This window comes from Poromitra crassiceps (assembly GCF_964638095.1).
Source record: "Poromitra crassiceps genome assembly, chromosome: 23".
NCBI lineage: Eukaryota > Metazoa > Chordata > Actinopteri > Beryciformes > Melamphaidae > Poromitra > Poromitra crassiceps.
In genome coordinates this window covers 13,771,984-13,793,996 of record NC_139639.1, presented here as the reverse complement: position 1 = coordinate 13,793,996, position 22,013 = coordinate 13,771,984, and the positions used below count along the sequence as shown (strand labels likewise).

Genomic DNA, 22,013 nt, shown 5'->3' with positions numbered 1-22,013 from the left:
CACTTTGTAACTTTGTTAAGAAAGTGCTATATAAATCACATGTGTAAAAATAAATACAAAATACGACCATTCCACCCAAGAGTTTGTGTTGGAACTGCAGAAATAGATAACTACCCTGCAAAACAGTCAGCGACAATGAGAGGACATTCAACGCACCGAAAAGACAATGTGCACACAAGGAATTTTGGATTTGAGCCTTGATTCCTTTGCTTTCTACTATAGAGATGCTGTTGCCAGAGATCAACCTCAGATTGTCATCTTTTCAGATCTGTATGTTCTTTGGGTTCACATACAGTATCCTGATGCCAACTGATTGTCATGGGTATATACCTCTGAGACTGAGTCAGCCGATAGGATAGCTGTGCCTTAGTTACGTCACACGTAATGTGCAAGTTGATTTAATTTAATTCCAGTGTGCAATAACTGCAATTTGACACGTACTGTACATTCTACTTTATTCTATTTTATTTTATTTTATTCTATTGCATTCTATTGCATTTTATTGTATTGACTGTTTTACGTTTAGGGAGATACTGTGTGATACTGTGTTATGCTATGTTGTGTTATGTGGATATTTCATGCCTGAGTGCGATTAACTGTAACTTGTCCCAATTTCCCCCCGGGGATCATTAAAGTCTTTCTGATTCTGATTCTGATGAACTCTAAGAGGAGCAGTAGGTCTGGTGATTGAGGCTCATTACGGTGATAACTTGGTGCCCCTATGTCTCAGCATATTTAAACCTCCCTCTGCTCTCTTCCCCTGCTTGGTCTTGGGTTTTGCTTCCCAGAAGACACAGCCACTCTCCTGAGCCCTAAGATTGAGTTTGGCTTTTCTAGTTCCGTTATCTCGTTTGTTTGAATTTTTGCCCAGCTTGTGTCTGGTAGATTTTTTGTCTTTGAATGTTGACTTGTTTGTCTTTGTCTTCAGTATAAACTTTTTGCTTCCACTCTCCCTTCGTGTGCTTCTGCTTCTGGGTCCATCCATACCACTGGTCATTGTTGCCTGGTGAGTGTGTTTGCAACTGACAAGTTGTAAGGTGAGTTTTCCTGTTACATTCCCAGAGTTCCCATTACTGTTTTTAAATACATCTTACCAGTTGACCCAATGGAGCCAGCAAGCAAGCAAGAGATGAAGTTGATGAAAGATGACAACGATCAAGATCATCCATCATCAGAGCTTCATAAGAGAGGCCAGTGGGCCAACAAAAGGGATTTCATTTTTGCAGTAGTTGGAGACATCATTGGTCTTGGCAATGTTTGGAGATTTCCCTATCTGTGCTACAAGAATGGAGGAGGTGAGATGATGAGATGAGATGATGGTGCATGATTTTATTTTGAAGGCATAACAATCTCTCCGTGGCAGCTACTCAGGAGAAAGATGGAACAGATTGCATGAATTAAATCATACAACGGTCACAAATTTTGAATGATAATTTTTATTATTATTGATGTAATAACCATCAAATTAGAAGATCAGTGAATTGTGATTAAATTTCTCTCTATGTCTCTTTGTGTCCTTGTCTCTCTACAATCCCACAAAATTCTTCCAAGGGGTTTTCCTTATTCCTTATGTTCTGTTCCTCTTTACCTGTGGAATCCCCCTCTTCTTTTTGGAGATATCTTTGGGACAGTTAACCAGTCAAGGTGGAATCACATGTTGGAGGAAAATCTGTCCTTTATTTGAAGGTACTGCTAGCTCAACTGAGCCTTCAATATGCAATATTTATGCATATTGAATTTGTTGTGCATCTACAGTACATTACATTATGTTTGCAATGTTTCCCCTCCAATAGGTTTAAGCTACGGGGGTGTAATGATCATGTTGTACGAAGTGACGTATTATATCGTCATACTAGCTTGGGGCTTCCTCTACTTGTTCTCCTCTTTCAACACTGAACTCCCCTGGGCCAACTGCAACAACAGCTGGAACACAGGTAAACAGTACGCTCTGTCATAACATTTGGGAAGCTGCACTTTGAAATCCATATTTAATATGAACTTCCCGTTTCTTTACTTCCTACCCTTATATGTTGGGTGTATGCTTCAATGCATTCTACTCATGCTTATATTCTTATGTTTATGTTGCTCACGTTACTTATGTACTCACTATGTATTGCCTGTATGTAAAGCACATTGAGTTTACTTGTAATGAAATGCGCTTTATAAATAAATTACCATGGCCATTACTTTGAAAGGTAATTTCTGTCCAACTTTTTACAACAATTAAAAGCGTATTCCTCTAATCATCTTTTCACAAAACATGTTAGTGAAATGCCATCCTTACTTGCTCTTACTTGTCCTCCACTACAAGAGGACTGCTCTGATTATGGTCAAAATCATTCATCAAATGGCCACATTTTGGGGAACACAACATCTTCAGCGAAAGAATTCTGGCAGTACGTATTCACAAGATCTCTATTAATAAATAAATAGTTTTACAAGTGAGAAGGGAAAATGATCCTAAACTTACATTTCTGTCTTCAGGAGGAGAATCTTGGGTTTGTCTGGAGGAATCGAGGAGATGGGTAGTATCCGCTGGGACCTTGCTGGGTGTCTTCTACTGAGCTGGATCATCTGTTACTTCGCTATCTGGAAAGGAATCAAGTCTTCAGGGACGGTGAGATCTGTAGACATATACATACACAGTAAATATAGTATATATATCTGAGATATATACCGTATTCATTACATAATGCTTAATTGTAAAATATTATAATTAAAAAAGCAGTATTTTATGTGCAAACATTTGCCATTTTTCCATTTCAGTGATAATCAATGCCCTGACTTGAAGTAAAATTTGCCTTCCCTAATATAATGATGATATATTGGTGGTCCTCTTTCAGGTCGTCTATTTTACGGCTACTCTTCCCTATGTGATGATGATAGTATTGCTGATCCGTGGGCTGACATTACCAGGAGCCATATATGGCATCAGATTTTACCTTCTCCCTGATCCAAGCCGCCTCACAGATCCTCAGGTGAGGCTAATGTGTGAAGAGTGAGTGAGTTAATAATATTTCAGCATCACAAACCTTATTCTTGCCTTTATAAAGCAGCAATGTAAGATTTCTAATCACAGTTCAAACGTGACCTTTATGCATTTGTGTGACACAAAGGCCATTACTGCTGCTACTTATGATGCACCTTGTACATACTTTTGTAAACAGCAAACATTAGGCTACCTCACCTAGGTGGGCGTGGGATATTAAATAGCCCGCTATTTGATATAGGAGCACTTTTACAATAAATTTGACATTTTATTGGGATTAATACTGTATGTGTCCAGGGATGACAGTGACATTGAACATTTCTATGTAATTCTAGCCACATACCTATTTATCTGATAGATCTTTTTGCTGGTTTCTTGTGGTTATTAACAGATCATGTCTTTTTTTCTTTATTTTTTTGCAGCAGTAGTACCTTCAACTACAGCAACATTAATGTAACGCTGTGGGACTGGAGAGCATCGACAATATCACCAACAACCCAGAGCAGAAACTAATCTCAAAGCATCTCATTGTTTGTTTTCAGGTTTGGATGGACGCTGGGAGCCAGGTATTATACTCCACTGGTCTATGTCTAGGTTGTTTGCAATCTTTGGGAAGCTACAACAAATACAACAACAACTGCTACAAGTGAGGAAAATAAACATTTGTCTGTCTCTATTTATCTTTCTGTTGTTCACATGACTTAGTATTCATCTTTTTTCAATTACAGAGACGCATTTGCCCTCTGCCTGTTGAATGGTTCCACCAGCTTTGTGGCTGGTTTTGTGGTCTTCTCTGTCCTTGGCTTCATGGCGTATGAGTTGGGAGTAGACATCTCAGAAGTGGCTGATGCAGGTTGGGAATCTGCATAATGCAATATTTGGTCCATATGTGCTTTATTTTACTGTGTTGTTTCCTTTACATTCTGTTTTTGTTCAATGATATTAAGATTTGCTCCTGTTTAATTTCATGATTTTTGTTTTGAAAAGTGTATTTGAAGGGGGCACGGTGGCGCAGCCTCGCATTAAGAGTGACTTAACATATTTTTGGCATCTGTTATGGACCACTTACAGGCCCTGGTCTGGCATTCATTGCCTACCCTCAGGCAGTAGCCATGATGCCTTTTCCCCAACTCTGGGCTACATGCTTCTTCATTATGATTATCTTCCTTGGACTTGACAGTCAGGTAAGTTGTTACCATTAAATTATGGTAAATAAATGTAGAAAGGATATAAACTCAAGCTATATTCCCATTGAAGCACTTGTTATTTTTTTATTTGCAAAGTAAATTGTTTTTTATACCTACAGTTTGTATTTCTGGAAGGCATGATCACATCCATATCAGACATGTATCCATCCTTCTTTCTCACTGGTCATCGACGTAAACTACTTCTGCTGCTCATCAGTGTTGTATGCTTCCTTGTCGGCCTGTTGATGGTCACTGAGGTGGGAGTCCATTTTGTTTATCTGTGTAGTTCAAACGGTTTGGAATGACCTCTATTTGTTCCTGTCTGTCTGATGTCTCTCTTTGTCATGTTTTGCTACAGTTTTGTCTGCTGTGGAATGGCAAGTGATTCTTGCCTGTCCCCATAAGATAAATATATGCCAAAATGAGTGCCAAAGTCACACCCTCTTCTGGGTTGGGCATACACTCCAAGGGATTTTCTGCCATTCAATTTTCCATAGATTTTTTTTTAAATGCTTATAGAATACGGTAGTTTTACTTGGTCAAACCAAGTGATTCATCTATTAAAAAAAGAAAACGGGGGGGGGGGGGGGGGGGGGTTCTTTTTCAATACTTTTTTTTGTCTGAGGTTGTGACTTTGGCACTATACCCATACAGCAGAGATTTGTTATATTTGTTAAGGACCTGTCTCTTTTTCTGTCTCTCCCTCTCTTTTCCTCTAATGGACTGTAGGGTGGAGTATATATATTTCAGCTGTTTGACTACTATGCTTGCAGTGGAGTGCAAATAATGTTGTTTGCCATTTTGGAGTCTATTTGTGTCGGATGGATATATGGTGAGTTACAGAACATTATTATTCAAAGACAATAATCAGTCATGGCAGTCATTAATTTGTAGCATACTCCAAAGCCACAAATAATAGTATCTTGATTTGTTTCTAAAGACATTTTGACCATCAATTATAATGCCCTCATTTGGCTATGGTATTTTTTTTAAACACCAGAACAGTGTCAAGATTTAAAGGTGGCGGCTGGTGAGCTTGGAAACAGGTCGCCGGCGGATTTTTTTTTTTTTTGGCGTTTTTTTTCTTATTTCTTACATTTAGAGGAATATCTCATTTTAAATTAGCATTAGGATTAGGACTGTTGTGATATTATTATTCAGTTTTAACCATCAATAATTGTTCCTTTTCTCATTATTTCATTTCTCAGAGTAAATACTGTAGGCTATATTTATTTCGAGATTTTTGTCAATTATTTGTGCTGTTATGGTTATTATTAGCCTAGTTACTCACTTCTACACTAGCTTAGATTGTGTTACTTATGGATGGCATGGAATTATACTGAAAATAGATTATCCCCCCTTTTTGCTGGGGACCCCACTGGCTTTAGGCTACAACTGTTGCGAGAAGGTTTCAGGATTTATCTCTATGCATTAGGCTGTGATTACTATTTATATAAATCTATTTATTCACATAGATTCATGATATATTATGGTATACAGCCTACCTGTGACATCAATGTTTTGATTAATCTGCGCCAGTACCGAAAATGTAGCCTATTACTGCATGACTGATCCTATGATGTCATTGTAATCACACTCAGGTGTGCTTTCACAAGACAGGTGTTGTCCATTCAATCAGCTCACCTGTCTTGCACTGTGTTTGTATGAGACTTGACAAAGGCTACGGCCGAAACTGTTGTCAAATAGCGTTAAATTACACTTTATTGCATCTGGAACAAGAGTGTGCCTTCCCCTGCACTATCAACATACTCGTTTAGTTACATTCCAATTCATCAACTTTGGAGCATTATTTACACCCCCTTCCCAACATGCTAGGTTGACATGCTTCGTCCCAATCGATTCCTTATTTCTTCTACTTTCATATGGTATAAAGATTACCACTCACGCTTTAAAAAAGGGGGCTCGCAGTCAGCGATGGTTTTCGGGCCAAATTCAGTTTAAAAATGTGGGAATTTAAGGTTGCGGGTTTAATTATGAAAAATGACAGCATGAAACATCAATACAACAAAAATAGCGCTGCTCGGTGAACCATTTCCACGCTGAATTTAATAGAGGGCCGGACAACTTGAAATCAATTGACTTACTACTTGCATATCCATGCCGTCTGTAGTGGAACCGCTGCAGCCGAGACGTTGCAAATATTCCAGTTTTCTGACATTGCAAATATCCCAGTATCCCGCCGTAGCGCGGCCCCAACTCGAAACTCATTTTGGCTCGTAATCCAATGCAACGACTGTCTGTCTTGTGAACACTTACTGCTTGATAAAAAGTAAATAAAAATAAGGGGGAAATATACGGTAATATGCTGCTATAGTCGTCAGTAAATGTCGTAAATCATTCCTGTCAGCAGGGGCGGTTTTAGCATCAGAGCTTTGGGTGGGCTCAGCCCACCCAAAGGTCATGGACCGCTGAACCCCTAGGGGGGTCCGGGGGCATGCCCCCCCGGAAGAAAATTTTGTACAGTTTCAAGTAAAAATGGATCAAACTGGCGCACTTTGAGATCAAAATGAAGAGACTAGATCTATGAAGAACTACACACATCAATATCTTCTTTACCGTTCTGTGGTTTTACAGCGATGAAAAAATAATTGTTTCCCTATATATACTATATATATTCTGCATACAGGTTCTATATGGTAGAATTATGCTTGCATAAATAATACCAAAATCACTTCAGGGGAGTTTCAAGTAAAGTAACATTTTGCTTTGTAGGCAAAACAAAAGTAAAATTATATCAAAAGGGAACTTCCTAACTTATTGGCTGGAATAATATTCCGACAAGATAATAATATACTGTAAGCACTAAAGCAGGAGTTTGCAGTCAACTAGTTGAAATTAATATGTGGCAGTATTTGTGGGGGTCAAAATCTATGTAGGGTGTACCACCACAAATAGATCAGTGTATGGGAAACACTGACTATTAAATTGTGTGACTAGAAAGACATCTGAGAAAATGTACTTTAATTTTGAACAACAGCACTACAACGGTGGCATTACAAATGGTATTATGAAATTATTGTGGGAAAAAACAAGATCTGACTGGTTGGAAGTTGGTAGGCTACCACCACCACAGCGTGCAAAAATAGGGAAAGAAGGAAAGAAAAGTGAATAGCATGCCATGCACGCATGTTAAGCTATCATCATCATCACATCAGACAGGCTGTGTAAAGCAGCCACTTGCGATTCTGAAGGGCTTAATTTCATTCAGATAACAAGGGACCCGTTTGAAAATATGTTTGTCACTTATGCCCATATGTTTCTCAAAAAACATTGCATCCATTTACACCCACTTTACTGCGAGCTAGCATGACATGGCTGGCTGGTGCCATGGTAGCCTACCTACCTTCCTCCAGTCCACCTGTTTGTCTGGCAGGCACAGCCACAAGTTCTTTTGTTTAGCCTACGAAACAACGTTACGCGATAATTTGCATATCAATATGCGCTAATTAAGTAACTACTAACGACTCTGACTGCTCAATGCTCACCTCACAGTTTCATTGATCATGAGTGGGGAGAACGATTGTGTGGACTGTGGAGGACCACTTCGCTGCTGTACTGTGTGTGACCTGTGTGAAGTGATGTGGGATTAGGCAGATAGATGGAGGAGGGAGCGCCTGCGCAGCCGCGGTTCTAGAAACTTTTCGGGTGGGCTGAACCCCCCTAAATGTTTGTCTCAGCCCACCCTAAGAACATAGAGGGGGGGGGAAACACGCACACAGCGCATTGAGTGTAGTCAGAAACTGCTGCTAATGACCACCATGGATTTGGAGTGGGGGGGAAAAAAAAAAAAAAAAAAAAAAAAAAACTTTTTTTTTGCCTCTATTTTTTTGGGTGGGCTGAGACTATTTTTGGGTGGGCTAAAGCCCACCCAAAAACGGCCTAGAACCGCCCCTGCCTGTCAGGTCATCACATGGGTCATCACAGCAAAGTGGATTTCACTTCCTACTTGATTCAGCACATTCATCAGTGGACGATACAATGTCATTCTTAGCAATCTATCCAATCAACAACCAATTAGGTTAATAAAATTAATTGTTTGGTATTGATTGGTGGGGGCGGGTTCAGCTCCAGCTGAATCTGATTGGTTGAAAAACACATCACTCTCACATCGTTCTCTGTGAATTGCAAGTGTTTTTCAACCAATCATATTTTTGCATTAGATAAATTACCAAATAAATAAACGCCCACAGGGGTAATGTTTTTTTACCTACCCCCTGCAGGCCGGGGCCAGACTCCTGTCTGCATGGAGCTCTCTTTTCCATCAGTGCCCTACAGGTCACTGTTGTTGAAGCATTTTAAGAATATAATGAACGAAAAAATGAGCGTCTGCACATCAGAAAAAACACATTTGATTGATATTAAAAAAAAAAAAAATTATATAAAATCCCCCATCTAATAGAGGAGGACCATCCTCCCTTGCCTCACTGGAAAACCCCCCTCAGTGTACTGGGTAAAGCACTCTGGACGCATCGCGCACCAAGATAGGAGAACTGCACTCCAGCTGCGGCAGGCGCAGAGAGCTGTCTGCTGAGTGTGAAGGGGACCATGAGCAAAAACGTAAAAAAACAACAAAATAAATATATAAAATGCTTCCATACTGCTCACCTGGCGTAATCAAAGTCTCCACAAGCCCCGAGATGCCAAGTTGACTTGAAAAGATGTCACTTACACCCTGTCTTTAGCTGGAATCTTCACTGTAGCAAGGTTGTACCTAGTTATTGTACTTTCAGCCTCTGGCTCCAGTGCAGATGGTGGGTCAGCTCTTGATTGAAATTTTGAGATTCCTCCAGGTCCTTACATTTAAATTGGTAGATTATTGAAAACAAAGACCATGGGGCCTATCTTGGTACAGGTGATATCCCCCTATTTGCGCTTGCGCACCTGTTTGCCTTGCGCAATTGTCCAGGTGTTATGCCGAGTTTTGCATCCCCGCCCGGCAGCAGCTAAATGCATCCCCACCTCACGAGAGCATATTGTAATGATTTATACAGAAATGTAACTGTTTAAAAGTGATATAATTGTCTGGGTAGACGTGACCTCCCAGTTTTCTAAGTTAAAACAGCCCCGAAATATGGTGGGGATGCGGAAACGTTCACGGCACCTGCCGCAGGCGCAAATTAGAGCCATGCCAAATCATCTGCGGCCCCAAAATGTCAGTGCAAATGGGATTTGGGCGGTCGTAGCCCAAATCCCAGAATTACCAGAATTATTCACAGGTGCGGCGAGGCAATGCCTGGGCGTTACATCAAACAAACCAATCAGATTCCCGTCTCGCAATCGCTGTGTGTGCGCGAGGCATGCAATATGCTGTAATTCTCTCCATGCGTAATAAGAGTGGACTCACTCGTGCCGAGGACAGAGAGAGATGGAGAGAGCTTATTGACAGACCGTCTGTGGTACCAACAACCCTCCGGGTTATGGGATAGGTGAAGGTGTATGTCCATTGTCCAACAAGTTTTCTCAATTTATTTCCCTCTTTGCGATGTGATAAAAGTTTCTCAGTGAGTTATAGTTGATTGCATCACTGAATTATCTGCTAATACCCAATTTTAGCAGCAGAATTGGATGTCCTGGCATGGCAAGGCTGTGCATAATGACATATCCAAAAGGAATTTTACTCTGCACTGCGCTGCGCAGCACAGAGATTATTGTGCGCTCAAGCGCAGCGGGGTATTTAGCATGTAAGAGGTGCTTTTAAAAGCTCTCAGAGCAAAGTAATTGCGCGCTGCTGACGATAGGATAATGCCATCTATCCCCACATTTTTGCGCCGAAATGCCTGGTTTGGCATGTGGCACGCCTATGTCCAGTACAATTATAACAGGCATGCGCTTGTGCACTCCCCCAATTTGCATTGCGCACAGCGTTAAACGAGCGCAAAATTACTGCTTTTGCGAAGATACATGACTTTATGCTGCTGAAGGCTGATTGATATATGGCTAATATAATGTCTGTCCCCAAGGTGCTGATCCTTATTATGATAAAATAACGGACATGATTGGTTACCGCCCGTGGTCTTATATGAAATGTTGTTGGAAGTACATCACACCATCTGTCTGCACAGTAAGTTAATGTATTGTGTGTTATTGTTTCTGTTAGCCTCTGAAGGTCTATTCAGCTTGATCAAACTACTGGATAACAAAACTATTGAAAGAAAAAAATGAATGTGTTATATTGGTTTCTATGCATGTGAGTCTGGATGCATTAATGTATAAACGTGAATGTATACACACATACAAACCCATAATTATGCATTATTTTAATTTGTAAATGTTTTATACCATTATGAAGTCAAAAAATATGTTGTTCAATTTACGTTCTCTCTGCCTCTTATTTTTTGACAGGGCATATTACTTTTTTCTCTGGTCAAGTTCACCCCTCTGAAATACAACAACACCTATCAGTACCCCTGGTGGGGCCCCGCCATTGGGATATGTCTTGCTTTCTCTGCAGCTCTCCTGGTTCCCATGTTGTGGTTTCTCTACATCGTCACTGTAACCCCAGGAACACTAAGACAGGTAATCTAGCACTACCTCCGGCTTGGTCAGATGTTCCTACAGACACAATTGGCCGTGTCTGCGGGTGGGGAGCCGGTGGGGTATGAGCAGAGGGGGTCCTAGGCATCTGGAGGCTCCAGGCCAAGCCACGAAGGAGGCCCCTACCGGTGGCGCCCCGAAGGACGTATTTTTGCCATATTTAGAGGCTGTTTGAAGTTACATCCCCCCTCAGATTCAATGGGCATGACCCTCTGCATCCTCTCTCATTCTCTTTGTGAATCTTGTAATCTTTATATCTTTGTCACTTGTCATCTTTATATCTTTATCTTTGTCACTTGTAATCTTCATAATCATATCTTTATCTTTGTCATCTTTATATCTTTATCACTTGTAATCTTCATAATCATATCTTTATCTTTGTCACTTGTCATCTTTATACAGTAAACCAAATATAGATCACTCATTCAACTCAACATCAATCTACAAATAAACATCAATGTGTAAATAATAAGTAAACAATAAGGCACTCGCACAATACAAAGAAACATCAATAACTCAAATGAAGGCACTATCAGTGGACAGCGAACGGGCACTGCAATTTAGCATGAACAAGGAGCCACATGGCGGACGAATCCACCGCATGTAGAACACAGTATAAACGTCATTCCACACAGACAACAACAAATAATAACACTCACTTGTTCCTTGGACCCACAGCAACATATAACAACAAAAAACCCCAGCAACTGGATCAGCAAAACTACCAATAGAGTCCACTCTGTAAACATTAGCAAAGCTCTTCGACCAGCAGGCACTTTCTACTCTCTAACCAGCAGCGCACTTTCTACTTTCACTTTCATGCAGTTAAATTTTGTTTCTGCTCTGCTCGCTGCTGGTCTCCTGCGGCATCAGAGGAAGGGGGGGGAATGGGCATGTCTGGACTAGTCCTTCGTCACATGCAGTTTTAGCACGGACTCGGTAACCTCGCGTCACCAGGCTCTTCTCGGCGAGAAAGAGCCTGGCTCCCGCCCACAATTGATTTTGTCACCCTACTGGTTCCCGCCTAGAGCCCGCCCTAGACCGGATGGCAGCGTTTCTAGCTCGTCAACTTTCACGTTAACTTGACAATTTGACCCAAGTATCAGAATCCTCTTTCACCGTTTTGACCGGTGTGTCAGGCGGTGGTGGCGGAGATGCCATATTGCATGAACGTTTTGTTTTATGTAACGCTAGCTTTGTTTTGATCAGACTCTAGTTTAGGTAACATCACCGCGTCAAGCTAACGGCAACAAAGACGTTGTTAGGCGCATTGCCATCCGGTGTTAATTCTGGGTCCGGGGTTTACGCCCCCATGACAAAAAGCGGGGTGGAAGGTGCCCAGACTACGGACTCGGGAGATACTAAAAAAGAAATGCTCTGGTCTGCGAGGCCCTCTAGTGGACGAGGCTCCAGGCGACTGCCTCTTCGGCCTGGTTCAAGGACCGCCTCTGGGTATGAGAGTCATGTTGTCGCTGCAGCAGCGTCTCCTCTGGTCAGTCTGTTCTAGGGGGAGGGGAACTTGGGGGAATAGCTTTATCCTCCCACGCGCTACGTCCTACCAGTGAAACTCCTCGCTGTCAGGTGTCTGGGACCTGCACATGTATCACTTGTGCTAGTCTACAATTGTCCCCAGATCGGCAGAGGGGGTGGAGCAACGACCGGGACAGCAGGGGGAATTGGCCAAGTACAATTGGGGAGAAAACAGGGGGAGGAAGAAAAAAAGGACAAGTAATCTATGCAAAGTACACACGTTACAGCTCTTAGTGCATCTGTGGTGGCCCATTGTAACCTGTTCATTACAAAGATTTACTGGGGTTGTGAGCTAATGCTGCTGATTAGATCAACATTCAACTTTCAAAATGTGCTCAGGGACACAGCTGACCCCGCAGCTCAGCTGCTGCGTGGCCTAGCCTTCTTATTCGCATGCGCAGCACACAATTTGCCAACTTCGCATCACTGATGACATCACTCACTGATGATAGCACAATTGCTCGAGTGACCAGAGATTGTGACCTCATCATCTATGACATCATCAGTGACGTCACTCGAGCAATTGTGGTTTTTGGTTACACTCGATGATGTCATCAGTGATGTCACAATGTCTAAGACCTCAACAATGACATCACAATTGCCCGAGTGCAACCAAAAACGTGACCACCAAAACCTGACCAAAATTGCAGAACCCACTTCCATTTATTAAACTCATTAGTCCTGTTATCCAAGACTTGTAACATCCACTGAAATTGTATTCTTTACCGTTACATTGCTGTAGTGATCAAATTGGCACGAGTGTTTCAGTTCAGGTTGGTTCTAACCCACCTGTTACAGTGAAAGTAGTATGAGAGTGTTTTCAGTGGTTAATGTTAACTGGATTATGTTTTCCTCCCTTCTTACAGAGACTGAAAACTTTACTCACTCCAACAGGAAACCTGCTCAATGCATCACCAAAGAGGACTCTTGACCCCGAAACACCCCATTCTGTTACAGAGCTGTGTACTCTGACCACAGCTGAAGACCCTATTCCAGTTCTGAGGGGGGAACATGGTGATGCCACAACACAGATCACATGATGTGAAATAACACAGCACAGAATTACAAAGTCATACAGAAATAACTCTTCATCTTTTCTTTTCTTTTCCTGTTTTGGGGGTGTGTGTTTTGTGTGTTGTTTGCTCTCTCTACCACCATGGGTCGATACAATGCGAGCAGAGATGGGAAAAGTACCCACATTCTGTACTTAAGTAGAAGTACAGTTACGACTCTGGTAAAAGTAGAAGTACCGATACAACTATTTACTCAAGTAAAAGTAAAAAATTACAGGCTCTGAAAAGTACTCAAAGAGTAAAAGTAAAAAGTATTTTTACCGGATGTTTCTGTGCAAAGCTAACTGAACCTCACGTTATGTTAATAATATAATTTGAAGACTATTGAACTTAAAATATCCAGTACAAACATGTTTTTATTGCGGTTGCTCCAGCAAGGTCAGTTAGAATTAAACAAAGGTCGAATCCTTGGTTCAACCAAGACATATTTGATGCAATCAGTGCAAGGGATAAAGCCCTGTCTAGATTCAAACAATCAGGTGACCAGGCTGACTTCTTGCAATTTAAGTCATATAGGAATGAGGCCCAACATAAAGTTAGGGAGGCCAAAACAAAATCACTTCTCTGACAAAATAAATGAAAATAGGGATAATCCTCAAATGCTGTGGAAAGCCCTGAAAAATCTGGGCTGCACGACAAAGCCCGATAGAGATTCGAAGCCATCCATTACTCTATCAATCGATGGTAAAAATGTGAATAATAAGGATACGATTGCCAACCATTTTAATTCATATTTTTCTTCGGTTGCCCATAAGCTTGTGAAGAGTCTGCCTCCTTGTCTGGAACTTATGGACAGACTTATATTCAAGATTTTTATAAACGATTAGGTGTTTCTCCAAATAGTTTCTCTTTTAATCTAGTGTCAGTGGAAAAAATAAAAAACATGTTGGAGGCTCTTAACTGTTCAAAATCCACTGGCCTAGACAATATGCAAAACCTCTGCCAGGTTTCTTAAGGATGCAGCTGGAGCGATAGCGCCATCTGTTGCCCATGTCATTAACTTGTCTTTGGACCAAGGTATTGTCCCTAATGACATGAAGCACTCCAAAGTCATCCCACTTTATAAGAAAGGCTCCAGGTCAGACCCTGGTAACTATAGGCCCGTCTCCATTCTTAGTTTCACGTCCAAAATCTTAGAGAAGGTCATCCATGAACAGCTATTCGAGTACATCAATGAGACAAATCTGCTATATAAATTCCAATCTGGATTCAGGAAGTCTCATTCTACTGACTCATGTTTACTGTTCTTAACAGACTTCATAAGAACTGAAATGGATGCAGGTAAGCTATGCGGCATGATCTTAATAGATCTGCAAAAGGCGTTCGACACAGTCGACCATAGCTTACTATATACTACTTTATACTTTAATAAGCTATCTGCACTAGGCATTAGCCCTCTAGGCCTGAAATGGTTTGTGTCCTATCTGTCTGATAGAGATCAGAAGACCGAAATTCAAGGTCACCTATTCAGGGAACTTCCTGTATCATGTGGAGTCCCTCAAGGGAGTGTCTTGGGGGCCATTATTGTTTCTGATTTTCATTAATGACATGAAGTCAGCATGTAATGTTAATTTGCTCTTGTATGCTGATGATTCAGCTATTCTTGCTTCCCACAAGGATGAGAATATGCTTCAGGCTATCTTGAGCGATGAATTTGACAAGGTCAGGACCTGGCTCATAGACAACAAGTTGTCTCTTCACATGGGTAAGACCGAATTTATTTTATTTGGCTCACAGCCCAGGCTGCGGAAGCTGGCATCGCCCAATATTGACCTTGGAGTCCAGAATTTCCCCGCCAAGTCCTCGATTAGCTACCTAGGTTGCTCATTAGATAGCAGCCTGAGAGGCGAGAACATGGCCTTAAAGGTCATATGCAAGGTGAACGGTAGGACAAAGTTTCTAGCCAGAAAAGCCCAGCTCTATCGATGTAGCAAGTCTTAGGCTGCTGGCTAATTCTTTAGTTTCTTGTTGTTTTGATTATGCTTTATGTTCCTGGTACCTGACTAAAGTCCTAAAAGACAAGTTGCAGGTCTCCCAGAACAGGTTGGTCAGAGTTGTGCTGGGATTAGCCCCTAGGGAACATGTAGGCCAAGTACAGTTCCAGCAGCTAGGCTGGCTCCCCTTGGAGGCCAGGGCAGTTCTACTGCAGCTAAGGGTGGTGCACAATGTACTCAACAACAGAGCTCCTGAATACCTCAAGGACCACTTCCTGAGGAGCGGTGACGCTCATACTCACCACACCAGAGCCAGCATTGCTGACCTGTGCCTGCCGAGGTTCAAAACGAATATGGGCAAGAATTCCTTTAAATATGGTGGAGCGGTTCACTGGAATAAACTTCCATTGCACTTAAAAAATACGGTGAACCGTCATTCCTTCAAGTGGAAGGTCAAAACCTGGCTTTTGGCCAACGTAAATGCCTAAGCAAAGTAGCCTACTGTTGTTGTTATTGTTGTTGTTGTTGTTACTGCAGCCAAGTTGTCGCTGTCATTGTTGCTGAATTTCCTTGCTTTTTACTAGTGTTTTTTTCATCGAAATGTGTGCATATTTATCGTTTGTAATTATTAATTATTGGTCAGTTTTTACTGTCTGTGACGGCCCAGCCATTCAGACTGCCGCCATCTTCTTCTTCTTCTCTGCCATAAGATCAAGGACCACAATGGAAACAAGTCTGAGACTTTATTGTGCTTATCCTTGTCAATTTTTAAAGCTATGATGTATTTTGTATTGCTTTTCAATTGCCGAATCAAATAAAATCAAATAAAATCAATTTATACATCTTAAAACTCTACTTTGATTAATAATGTGTGCTGTGGTTTTTCCACAAACAGTCAAAATATCCCATTAAAATGACATCTATTCCTCCCTCATTATGAAGGATATATGAATATGCAAATAGTTCATTACAAAAGTTTAATTGTTGGTACAAGGTGTCTCCTACTTAATTGAATCCTCTAGAGCCAACCCTACACATTCAAAAACACAAGATGTAACTATCCTTTGTGCAAGAACTATACCCTGTGCTTGTGCTTATCATGTGTTTTTTAATCTCAGTGTATGTGGTCTGGGGGCTTCAATTCTCTACATTATACTTGTGTGAGTTGAATATTGGACCAGGATTGGTTTCCAAGCTATGTGATGTGATGATTCATGCTTGACGATCAAGCTAAAAACCATGTCTCAATCTGTCTCTGGTGACCAGAAAAGATGATCGTCTTACCTGTCCAGTAATTAAGTGATGAGGGAGGTGCACAGATAGACCCCAGGGGGCGCCCAAGCACCTGGGATCATGCTAGCTTGTCGGGAAGCGGGTTAAATAATGCTCCAAATATAGGCTACATTTTGGCGGAGGAAAAACTGCCATGGCCATTTTCAAAGGGGTCCCTTGACCTCTCACCTCAAGATACATGTATCTGAATGAGAATGAGTTATATGGGTACCCACAAGTCTCCCCTTTACATACATTACATGCCCACTTTATGCTAATCCAATGCCGTTTTTGGCACACACAATTCTGAAGCATAACAAAATATGCAAAAGTAAATTAGGGGTGAATATTTATAAAGTACTAGAAGGTAAAAAGATAGTAAGTTATCAGTCCTCCAGTTTGTGGCCTGTCGCACACAGTGTCACTGTGCAGTTCTCTGATTTGTCCACAGGAGGGTGATATTTGATTATCAGTTACTGTTTTCATCAATGTTACTGCACTGTAGAGTCAGTGAGGAAATCCCTTATTAGTTGTATTCCTTACATACTTGGTTTAGTCTGTGCATTTTATAATACTGTCCTGTACAAGGACTGCATGCTGCTCTCTGAGTGGCAAAATAAATAAATAATAATAATAATCTCAAAGCAGAAACCAGGTGTCTTTTGACATCTGCAATATGCACCTGTATTGCACACAAATACGGAGGCACACACACATAAATCATACATAAAAGATACACACAAAGAGTAGCCCAATATGCATAGTGGTCTTTTGTTATAAATGTATAAGTCCATTTCTAGACACCATGACAAGACCATTGAATCTCTCTAATAATTTCACCTCAGTATTGCAATGTAGCAAAGTGTACTCATGTTCAATAAGCTGTTGAAAATGATGAAAGATAATGCAATGGGTGGGGAATGGGTCAATCTAGTGGAAGAGTGGGATAATGTAATTTATGAGAAATTAAAATAAATGCTCAGAGTAAATAAAAGAGTTGAACAGATTTAACATGATGCATAAACCACAGCCAGCATACCTCCAATGCCAAAGGCACAGGTGATTCCTACTTATCAGCCCTTAACGTTGTTCTGGCTCAAAATATCTGTACGTATTACAGGTGGCCAACAAATGGTGCTGTATGATCTAGTTCCTAAAAACAACAACAATGTATTGCCGAAATCTGAAATTAAATCATAATGTACCATAACTGCACATCCTGTCTCAGCTTTAATAAATTGCATATTTGAGAATATGGTTGTAAATGCATTTGTACATTTGTAATGCATGAGGGTCTATACGCATACAGTATGATGGCTAATATAATAATAATAATAATATAATAATAATAATAATAAGAAGAATGTATTATTGTAAATGTTTGCAACCACAGAAATCACTTGGGGATGGTCTCACTTTTCACATCTGGAGAGTGCAACAAATGACGGCTTACATAAAAGTTTAGGTTCCAAAGATTCAGTGATATTACTCAGCATGAGGTGAAAAGGAAATAATTTGTGTGGAAATTTTAAATACTTTTTTTTTATATAAATAAATATACATATATATTCATATCTGATTTACAGTATATATCACTCTCTAGAAACACTATAGCTCAAATGAGACATAAAATTACAAGTTAAGAAGATAATCTACAGTATGGATTTCTTAATTTGGCATGACAAAAGTCCAAGAGAATAGGTTTGGCTTTCTCTTGCCTTACGTCATTGTACGGCTAATGTTTAATATACATGATTGAGTAGATTATATTATAGCCTACACAATTAGTATTAAGAAAAAGTATGGTTTTAGCAGATTTTCACACGTTTTCTTTTTCCCTTCCGTCTGTTGTTAAACTTGTGGTCATATTTGATGCATAACTCAACACCCACTAACATCCCCCCCCCAAAGCAGTATTGTGTTTAAATGTCATAGCAAATCAAGAGCATATTTTGTCAGCATGCATCTTATACACAGAAAAGTGAAAAGAGAGAGAAAATAGTCCGCAAATGCCCATGTCCAGCCTACAATTCATCAGGGGACATTTTCCAATAATGTCCTTATTCTTTGCAAATGTAACATGGACTCACTGTTGGGGAGAAAAATGGGACAAGGTGCGGAAGCTGAAAGCCTTAAGACCGGGCGACAACCGTGATGAATGCAGCCGCCACTGACACCACTATGGAAAAGACAAAAGATACCTTTGTCTTGTCACAATAATCCTAATCTGTTTGAAGATGGAGCCACATTATGGATAGAGAGAGAGAGAGAGAGAGAGAGGGAGAGAGAGAGGGAGAGAGAGAGAGCAAAAAAACCATGAGAGAATGGAAGTAAATTCCTGGGCGGCAGTGATAAATGTGGGTACATCAGAAGTGGGGCTCAGTATGATGTTTCTCTCTAATGGCCTGATTGCTCAATTAATTCTGTGCGCCGTTTCTTTGCCGGGCCGCCTTTAAACGTGGAAGCAGCTATATTTTCTCCCAGATTAGTATAGACACAGGCTGACAGTCTGCACTGCTCAAGGTATTTGGGAGGTATAATTCATTCATAATGCCACAATGCGCCCCATCTATCATCTCAGGTTTTCCATCCGCCAACTCGCCACTCGCTCCCTCTTCTCATTCCAGGCTCCTGGCTCTTCTGGGGTGGGGGGTGGGTGCTGCGAGGGGGGGGGGGTTCGGGGGGCACACGAGCCCTGTCCGTGTGTGTATGTGTGTGTTTGTATGCATGTGTGTGCATGCATTATGCACGAAGAATGTGTGAAGTGTTGCGATGTGAAGTGTGTGTGTGTGTGTGTGTGTGTGCGTGCACACGCATGTGTGTGTGTGTGTGTGTGTTTGTGTGTGTGTGTGTATGTGCAGGGGGAGTTGTGGGGCAGACAAGGTTGCGAGGTCGGCAGCTTCTCTTCTACTGATGAATTAGCTGGCATATGCAAGCGATGAATTACCAGGCAATGGGAGTCAATTATCCACTCTGGGAGGGAGAGGGAAAAAAAAAACAGGGACCATGCATGCGCCCGTGTGGCCCCAGGGTCCCTTTTCCAATTCAGAGAGTGATTTTCCAAAATGTAGGGGAAGAGGAGAGAGAGGAGAGCAGCCTGGAAGGAGCAAGACGGGATGATGAGGAGTAGGTGGTGGTGGGTGGTGGGTGGTGGGTGGGGGCTGGGGGACTGAGAGAAACTACCTGTGTCCCCCCTCCCTCCCTCCCTCTCTCGCTCCCTCTCTCCTATCAAATCCTGAAGGTAAAACGCAGTGTGAAAATGCAAAAGGCTATTATCAGGCCTTGAGAGTGCACGAGTGCCACTTATGATGGATGAGTGTGGGATTTAGAGAGGCCTCCTGTCAAACACTGGCCGGTCCCCCTCTTTTTCCTCACTTCTCCCTCCTATCAAAATCATTGCAGACCCCTTGTTGAAATAGGCCTATAAGTGGACGACGTGTAATATATCGAAGTAGTGGCCATACACACACACACACACACGTGCACATGCACGCACACACACACACACGTGCACACGCACGCACGTGCACACGCACACACGCATGCACGCACACACACACACACACACACACACACACTGCATACACTACTCAGTGTCCCTTGAAAGATGGAGTGCCCGTGTATACTATTTTAGAGAGAGAGAGAGATAGAGAGAGAGAGAGAGAGAGAGAGAGAAGGAAGGTGCAGTGGACATATCATAAGCAGTGCAGGTCCCATTTGGACTGACTCCGGCTCGAGCGTCCCGATGCTGAGTGACACCGGTGACCCTTGGGGAAATGAGGTCATTAGCTGGAATTACAGCGGGTTCTGATCGCTGGGTAATGGGTTTTAATGATGGAATTTAACATACAGCGCCACTAGGGACAGACGGCACACACAGACGGGTCACTTTAGTGCGGAAGAGAGGAAGTGAGGGGGAGAGAGAGAGAGAGAGGGAAGGCCTACTTTATGAAACAAAAGCAAAATATAGAACTGAGGAACTTTCCTATTATCTATGTGAGTCATTCCTCCCAATCTGTACATTTTAAGTCCCTCTGACATATTTCAATATAATCTGTTTAAAATGTTTTATCAACATTACATTCAAAATATGTGTTCTATGATTAGATATTTCCTCTCATAAAGCACCATTTATATTACCTGATAGTATTTTTGTTTATTCCAGTATAACCACCTTTTTTGACTGAAATTAATTAGCCATTTTGAAATGTCCGTAAACATTTTCATTCAACTTCTAATAACTTTTAATATAAATAAAACTAATAAAATTTAGTAATATAACACTTGAATACATAATTACATTGCCTTAGTCGCCTCCTTTCTCTCATTAAAAAAATATTATATAAAGTTGTGTCCCTAAATCTACTGTCAACTCTGCTATTCTAATGAAATTTCACTATAAAATAATTTACCTTTAGAGAATCATTTTCAGGAGATGACAACATTTTGATAGAGGATAACAGCAGTGAGAAGTAAAGTTACTTTCCCATCTGTATTTTTGTAATTGTTTTAAACTGTTTAACTGATGTTAACGACCATAACATGTCAACCCTGTTACCCATTTCAGAGGACATACAATACATTTTAAAGTTACTTAATGAATGCATGTAAATCCTCACTACACTACATGCATGCATTCCCATGTTCTTAATCATACAGGGAGAAATGACTGTTATAAACTTGAAATGTCAACCTTGTTGCCTGGTGTAAGGTACAGGATTATTTTTCGGGGTTATTTGGGGTTAATCTTGAATCACAAGACAATATACTTACCTGATTTACATGTGAAAATAAAATAAGAAATATTAGTTTCCTGCAGGCATTTTTTTAAATACACATCTTAAAAGTATGTTACCTACCAGATTTATTTTAATGATAAAATGGGATGCAAATATTAGTTTGTAGGGGGAGTGGGGACCGATTTCGAACCGTTCTTATTTATTGAAGAAATAATGCATTTTAGTTTTATTTTCTTACATATTATTATGGTATAATAAGTTCATTTGCAAGAATTCATGTTAGAAAGATGGAAAATGAATAACACTTTGTCCATTTCATCTCCCATTTGGAGGAATGACACTTTAAGATAAAGTGAGAGAGAAAGCAAGAGGTATCACAGAACAATAAGGATCAAAAGGAGTGAAGCATAACCAGACTTTCTATATGAAGGATATTACTGCCCTTCCTTCACAGAGTGAATACACTATTTGTTTATACAGAAGAAGACAATTCATCGAAAAACTATCTAAAATCTTACGTCTAAAGGCTGAAATCCACATCACGAGATGAACGTGGCCAGAAGCGTTTCTCCTTTGAGGAGTTTTTGATAGAGACAAATTTAATCACAATAGTTGGACACTCAGTGGAACCAAACTGCCTTAAGACCCTAAGAGAGAAGATAATATAAGCTCATAGTGGGCAAGCGCATGCAGCCAAAAGTCTTAAACAGTTTTAAATCTTCAACGTTCTGACT

General features: G+C 40.9%; 1 protein-coding gene across 1 annotated transcript; it reads left to right on the top strand.

Moving 5' to 3' along the window:
* Nucleotides 1–1,105: 1,105 nt before the first annotated feature.
* Nucleotides 1,106–13,301, top strand: LOC310796742 (sodium- and chloride-dependent GABA transporter 2-like; the record flags this gene model as incomplete). Its single annotated transcript, XM_083658977.1, has 14 exons — nucleotides 1,106–1,295; nucleotides 1,552–1,686; nucleotides 1,794–1,934; nucleotides 2,312–2,396; nucleotides 2,485–2,617; nucleotides 2,844–2,978; nucleotides 3,532–3,635; nucleotides 3,718–3,842; nucleotides 4,061–4,173; nucleotides 4,296–4,433; nucleotides 4,906–5,008; nucleotides 10,158–10,258; nucleotides 10,540–10,713; nucleotides 13,128–13,301. 14 exons carry the CDS (start codon nucleotides 1,106–1,108, stop codon nucleotides 13,299–13,301), a joined length of 1,851 nt encoding a protein of 616 aa, XP_083515103.1.
* Nucleotides 13,302–22,013: the final 8,712 nt, after the last annotated feature.